Genomic DNA, 7,377 nt, shown 5'->3' with positions numbered 1-7,377 from the left:
CCGAAGGCACAGACCTCAACCAGGAGTCAAGGGATGACCTGTCAGCTACTTCAGAAAAAAAGTCAGCTCACAATTGACTTTACAGAACTTCTTTTAGGAGTTGATTACGAATTTCTGAGGCACCACTGACATCATCATACCATACCTGCAAAACACCCTGTATTAGACCCTGGACAAGCAAAGGTAGAAGTGAGCTGGTTGTGTTCCTTCAAGCCCATGGCACTGCTGCTGGACTCCAGGCTCTGTGACACACAAGAACCAGTTACGTGCCAGTCCTGTGAGGTGCTAGGGCAGGAATGCCCTTACAGTCAATGTTCAAGTCCCATGCAGGCTGGTGGTTTCTCAGCTTCTGGTGCACAGTGAAGGTCACACTCACTTCCACAAGCCATGTGCCTCAAGCTGTCCTAGAAGACACTCAGGGGAAGCGCCCCACCCAGCTCCACTCCCAGCCCCAGCTGGCAGTGCTGCTCTGCAGAGTGAGGGGTCTGTGGTGCCTGGGGCATGGGGGCACTCTGCAGGGCCATGCTGGGCAGTCTGGGAGGCAGACCCAGTTCATGGGGTCACTTCCATTGCCCCAGGGCTGCAACGAATCACTTGCTAGACTCCTTGGCCGAGGCTGCTGCAAGCCCTAGGGCTGCAGAGCTCTCCTCTGCCTGTTTACCCCAGATTTAGCACTTTAGCTCTGGTCAGTCCACCAGGCTTACATTCTGGGGGCTCAGAACAGGTCTCACAGGAAGGATATCAGACAAAGAAGGCAGTGTAGGGTTTTGTTATTTTGTTCAACTTCACAGAGAGCCTGGCTTCTCATGCACAGACTTTCTGACCTATATTCAACAGGTACATACTGAAATGCAAATGGGATGAATCATCTCATTTTAATTGGATACATTAGCTGAATTAAAACAAAGAAAATCGTCCAAAAAAAAAAAATAAGCACAAAGACACACGCAAAAATAGAATATTGGCTATTCCTGTAATTATTGATATTATGAGTCATCTGCAGAAGCAGATTGGAAATTTGCTGCATCTGAAACACACCTAGTCATCAATTTCCATAAGGCATCCTTGAGCTCTTGATTTCTCATGCTGTAGATGAGGGGGTTCACTGCTGGAGGCACCACCGAGTACAGAACAGCCGCCATCAGGTCTAGCGATGGGAAAGAAATGGAAGGGCGTTTCAGGTAGGCAAACATAACAGTGCTGACAAACAGAGAGACCACAACCATGTGAGGGAGGCACATGGAAAAGGCTTTGTGGCAGCCTTGCTCAGAGGGCATCCTCAGCACAGCCCTGAAGACCTGCACGTAGGACAGCACAATGAAGACAAAACAACCAAATACTAATGAAACACTAACCACAAGTACACCAGCTTCCCTGAGGTAGGAATTTGAGCATGAGAGCTTCAGGATCTGTGGGATTTCACAGAAGAACTGGTCCACAGCATTGCCTTGGCAGAGAGGCAGTGAAAATGTGTTGGCAGTGTGCAGGACAGCATGGACAAAGCCACTGCCCCAGGCAGCTGCTGCCATCTGGGCACAAGCTCTGCTGCCAAGGAGGCTCCCGTAGTGCAGGGGCTTGCAGATGGCAACGTAGCGGTCATAGGCCATGACGGTGAGAAGGGAATACTCTGCTCCAGCCAAGAAGAATACAAAGAGGACCTGGGCAGCACATCCTTCATAGGAGATGGCCCTGGTGTCCCAGAGGGTATTGGCCATGGCTTTGGGGAGAGTGGTGGAGATGCAGCCCAGGTCGAGGATGGCGAGGTTGAGGAGGAAGAAGTACATGGGAGTGTGGAGGCGGTGGTCGCAGGCCACAGCGGTGAGGATGAGGCCGTTGCCCAGGAGGGCAGCCAGGTAGATGCCCAGGAAGAGCCCGAAGTGCAGAAGCTGCAGCTCGCGTGTGTCTGCGAATGCCAGCAGGAGGAACTCGCTCACAGAGCTGCTGTTGGGCATTTGCTCGTTCTGAATATGGACACTGCCAAAGGAGAAAAAAACATTCAAAGATAGGGTAGGTTTCTTACAGCAAAACTCAATTCATTCTTTATTAAAGATTTCATGTTACCTTTTTTTCCTACAAGTCCTTAGTGCATCGCCCTTGCTGTAGTCCTGCCTTGTGCTGGCTGATGTCATATACACAGCAGCTGGCTCTGCCCAGAAATTCCTGATGGACCATATTTACTGCACAGCCATGGTACACGGAGGTGTATACAGCACTGTGGTTTTGGAGGGAGGGCACCTGGGAAGGGGATCCCTGTGTTCAATGAGGGTATTTGGTTGTGTGGATCAGTGCCTGCAGCAGTCTCAGCTTGGGGATGGCTGCTCTCAGAGGTGATGCTGAAAAATCATCTGGGCTGTGCTGGGAGAAAACGGCACCAGCTCCAAGTGCAGGTGGAAAAGACACTCTTTCAGCACAGCTGTGCAGAATGCAAGTAAGAAGACTTGACAAGGATTCTGATTCAGAAGAGTAAGCAAGGGAACTTGGACAATGCAAAGATCTTTTTCTTTTTTTTTTTTTTTTTTTTTTTTTTTTTTTTTTTTTTTTTTTTTTCTGCAGGAGCTTTGGCGGCACAGGAGGCAGGTCTTGCCCTTGACAATATAGAGTTGAAGACTGAGGACAGAGATTCTCCCAGATTATCTGTGCCATGACACAAGCTGTGCTTGTGAGGGGGATAGGAGACCAGGGGCTGCTGCAATGAAGGCAGGGGACGGTAGGGAGGGAGTAGCTCCCTCTCACTGCCTGTCCCTGCCACTGCTGCCTGCAGCTGTGCCTGCCAGCAGCTGTTTCTCTATCCCCGCATCTCATCCTGTCCATGCTCACAGACCCCTTCCCAACCGCTGTGTGTGCAGCTTTGCCCTGCAGACACCTCCCCGGCATAGGGACAGCTCTGGGGACATCTACCTGTCTGCAGGTCCTAAAGAATATCCTGGATATTCCCTGAGGGAAAAAAAGAAAAAAAGTAGATGCTGGCAAAGTGTGTAAGCAGAGATGAATGAAGGGACTTTCAAAGGTTCATCAGCAACTTACTTATACCTCAGAGTAATGCTGTAGGAGCCTCAGTCCCTTTAGAAATCTAATCATTCTATTATCACACAGCCTGCTTTTTCATCACAGCAGGAAAATGAAGGCAGAGACTGCAGAAAGTGCCTTCACTTGAAGGCAGCCCCTGCCCTGCCCTTCCACTGCCCAAGCCCCCGGGGAAATGCCCTGGGGGTGCTGTATAGCTGTGAGCAGCCTGCCCCAGGCAGCAGCCGGACCCTGCCCTGCCTTGCCGGGGGGGCTCATTCCACCTGCAGCTTCTCCCTGTAGCCCCTGGGCAGCACCCCTTTCTGTACCCCAGCTGCAGCCGGCCCTGTCAGAAGGCAACTCTGGGGCCCTGGCCTCTGGACATGAGGCAGGGAAGCCCTTCTCTGCAGCATATCCCCCTCCTCTGAGCCAGAGACTTACACCACAAAAGTCATTCTTGTAAGTCCCACAAGCTGTGGGATGTGCTTAATTGAGGAGATCCCTGCAGGAACCACAGCTGCATTGCCCTGCACTCATTGCCCTTACCATGCCAGGAGCTGTGAAGGTTCCTGCTTCAGTCAGGTCTCCTCTGCCCACCTGCTGCAGGCTGCCTTACAGTTCCCGTGTTTTCTGTCCCCCTTCAGCACTGCCCAGGAGTTCCCTCCCTCCTTCCCTCTCTCCCAGGAGCCTGGCCCAGATCAGCAGCACAGGCCGAGCCCAAGGCATCTGCTCTCCCCACCTCACACTGGGCTCCCTGGAGATGTCCCTGGGGCTCCCCTGGTACCTCCTTGAAAGAGAAGGCACTGACGTTCCCTTGCTCAGCTGACAGCAACATTTATTTCCAACACTGTTCTCTGTGCTCCCAGAGGCACAGTTGGGTGGGAGAACCACCCTGCCTTGTCCCAACATTAGGCAGGAAAGCTAGACCAGGACAGGCAGTGAGATCCTTTCCCCCTGCTGAGGGAAGGGATGCAGCCAAGGCAATCAAGGCATCTTTTTGGGGGTTTTGCAGTCCTGTGGCTGGAAGGGATCTCAGCCTCCTCCCATGCACAACACAAACCTGTTGGAGGTGGGCTTCCTCTTGCTTTGATTCAGGCATGCACCAAACAGGCACCTGCATATGAGCTCCCTTTCTAACTCCTGTGCTAGGCAATGGAGGAGGTGGTCATGGGTGAGGTGTTCAGATGCAAACTCCTGGCTCCATTTCAAGTGGCAGACACAGGCCACGATACATGTGTGTATCTGCAATATGTAATGGAGCAATTTTTGGAGAAAGAGCAGTGACTAGAGTCACCACCTGGGAGGCTGGTGGGGAACTCCTGTGACCAACTGAAATGGCAGCAAATATGCACATGTATGACACTTGAGCCTTTTCTTACTCATTGGGTTCAAGGTAATCCCTAGAAGTGTAGGGTGATCAAAAGGGGTCATGAACCACAGGAACAGCCAAGCTTCTCTTCTTCTCTTCTCTATCTGTTCTATTTCCAACAACGTCTGCTGATTTTATAATCAGAAGTTGTCCCATGGGCATCCACACACTGCGCAATCTAATTCAGGGCAGCTGCTCCCTTTAACAGTCAGTTACAGGCCTGTAGTTCTATATGACATGACATGATTCTCCAACATGATTTAAAGCAGCATTGAAGCACACCATGCATGTCTACCATCATGCAAGGCAGTCCTTAACAGACTGAAGCCAGTTCAGTGGAGGCCACCGAGATGGTTGGGGCTGGAGGATGAGAACCCTGGCCTTGTTCAGCATGGGGAAAGAATGGATTTGAGGGGAACACATAGCAGCTTTGCACTGCCTGTGCAGAGGTTTCCAAGAGGACAGATTCAGGATCATCACTACCATGCAGGACATCAGTACAGGCAGAGGGCTGAAACAAGAGACATTCATGATACATGTGTACAGAAACTTTTCCAACAAGAGAACAGCTCTGGAAGCTATGTCTCAGAAAATGTGAGCCAGCTCCACACCTGGAAATTTTCAAGAGCCATCTTCATAAAGCCTTGAGTAAGTTGCTGTGATCCTGCTTGGAGCGGGAGGTTGCCTATTGAGGTCCCTCCTAGCCTGGTGACGCTGTTGTGCCTTCTCTTCCATATGGCTTGGTTGAGAAAAGCACTCAGGTTCTTCCTGACCACGGAGGAATCACACCAGGTGCAGGGGGTCTTCCCTGTTACCACAGATAGCCACTGATTTCATCCTTGGCTTTTCCTATCATCTGCCTTTTTCTTCCCCGTCTCTTTCACTGGTCTCATACCTCTCAGAAATAACGGTCTGCTCTGTTAATACATTCCCTACTGCACAGTGGCTTTCCTTTTTGTACCCTCGTGTGGTGTTTATCAGATGGTCACTCTGATAGTGAATGGAGTAAGTTTTAGTCATGTCTGACCATGAAAATTAACATATATGGCTCCTGTGTGAGAAGCACATGTTGTCTTCTTGCTTTTTGGTTAATAATCACCATGAAAGTAGTTTGGATTTTGGTGTTTTGATGGGACAAACTGGCACCTCCCAGAAAGTGTGCGGTCCTTCAGCTCCAATGCCAACACCTGTAGAAATTGGGAATTTACAGTACATGTACTCTGAACTGCCCCTGCACTCCCTGATTTGAAAATTACCCCAGTGTCTGATTACTGTTGCACCTCAAAATGTAATTTCTGATTTAACAGCAGAGTCAGAAAAATGGCACATTATAACTAGACCCCACTCCCCATACCATTCACCAGTCTGGACAGTCTGAAAGCCAGGTGGGAGATGCTGCCTGACAGTTGAGTATCAATACCTAAGTGACAACACAGAATTAACACATGATGGGTTTATCCATCTTATTACTGAAAGGAGGTTGACCATATCCCTTTGTCTCCCACACTTTATAAACATTTATTTGTATTTATAAGCATTTATTTTATTTATAAACATTAATAAAATCCCCTCTCAGTCTTATTTTCTCAAGGCTGAACAGACTCAGGTCTCTCAGCTTTTCCTCACAGGGGACATGCTCCAGGCCCTGTATCATCTTTGTGGCCCTCCGCTGGACTCTTTCTAGGAGATCCCTGTCTTTTTTTTTTTTTTTTTTTTTTTTTGTACTGGGGAGCCCATAACTGGATACAGTAGTCCAGGTGAGGCCTGACCAGAGCAGAAATACCACTATCTTCTCAGAGACAGCACAATCAGGGTGAGCCATTTGCCTGCAGACATTAACAGCTGACAGACTGGAGCATCTATAAAAGGGAACCTTGAGAGACTCCAGGATTTTGCCTAGAGAAACATCTTGACATTTACAAGGAGAAGAGCCTAGACCTGCACCATCGGAAGAGTAACCTCCTACATCAGGGTTGACTGGGACCCTGCTGACTGAGCAGTGCCCAGGAGAAGTGTCTGGGCACTAAGAGGGATGCCATATGAGCAGTGGTGCCTGCTCACCAGAAGCAAGGCCAGCTTCATTCAGAGCTGCCTTACGAGAAGCATGGCCACCAGGAAAATCTGCATTATCATAATTAGCTCAGATCTGGTGTGACACCAAATGGACAAAGGTCTGCAGCCTCAGTGCCTCGTTGCCTCCACCCATGAACCAGGCAGGGGTCAGACCATTCTCCTGCACTTGGCAGTGCCCAACCCCATCTCCTACTCCCTTCCCAGGGGCCTGGCCCTTGTGCTTGGTGAAACACAAGCAGTAGTTTTCTATGCATCAGTGTCACTTTCACATTGCCTTTGTCTACTTGTCTTCACTACCTCCAATATTATGCTCTAACGAGCTCCAAGGGAGGCAATGTCAGTACCGGCCCACAGGGGGGCATGCCAGGAAAGTTGCATCTGACTTGGACTTCTTGAGAGATTTCTTCAGTTTCCTCTTAATGCTAGCGTTTCATGGGCTCATCACCAAACCCACCAGAGGGGTCATTACAATGCCTTGGGCTGGGCCTCTGCTGCTGAGCTGGGCCAGGCTCCTGGGACAGAGAGATATCCTGGCAAGAGGGGCCTGGTGCAGAGAGACAGCTCTGCCCATGAGCAGCTCCTCTGCACAGCACAGAAGGGCTGGAGGAGCACAACAACAGAGGACAGTGTGAGGCAGGACAGTTCTGCAGATTCTTGACACTGAGTCTCCAGTTGCAAAGCAATGTAGATTCAGTTGCCAAATGGTTCTTCTACAACTAGCACATCTGATGGCTGATAGCATGTGTCAGGATGCCTCTCTCTGTTTCTCCAGCACAGAGTAGAAGATGTTTTAGAGAATCACATTTATGACTGGGCTTTTCAAGAAGAAGACCAAGACAGCATCTACGTGAAGGGTAAGACTTTTTCTGGAGTCTGTGCTTTCAGATTCCTGTAGTGTCAGGGAGGCAGATTTCATGGTAATTGTTTGTTGG

The 7,377-nt window shown here is 49.8% G+C and overlaps 1 protein-coding gene across 1 annotated transcript; it reads right to left on the bottom strand.

Annotated features, from left to right (window-relative positions):
• Window positions 1-986: 986 nt before the first annotated feature.
• LOC311422749 (olfactory receptor 14C36-like) lies at window positions 987-1,952 on the bottom strand (the record flags this gene model as incomplete). Its single annotated transcript, XM_084496100.1, has 1 exon — window positions 987-1,952. The coding sequence occupies one exon, from the start codon at window positions 1,950-1,952 to the stop codon at window positions 987-989; it is 966 nt and encodes a 321-aa protein (XP_084352226.1).
• Window positions 1,953-7,377: the final 5,425 nt, after the last annotated feature.

Source organism: Aythya ferina, assembly GCF_964211825.1.
Source record: "Aythya ferina genome assembly, chromosome: 23".
Classification (NCBI taxonomy): domain Eukaryota; kingdom Metazoa; phylum Chordata; class Aves; order Anseriformes; family Anatidae; genus Aythya; species Aythya ferina.
This window is presented reverse-complemented; position numbering and strand designations above follow the sequence as displayed.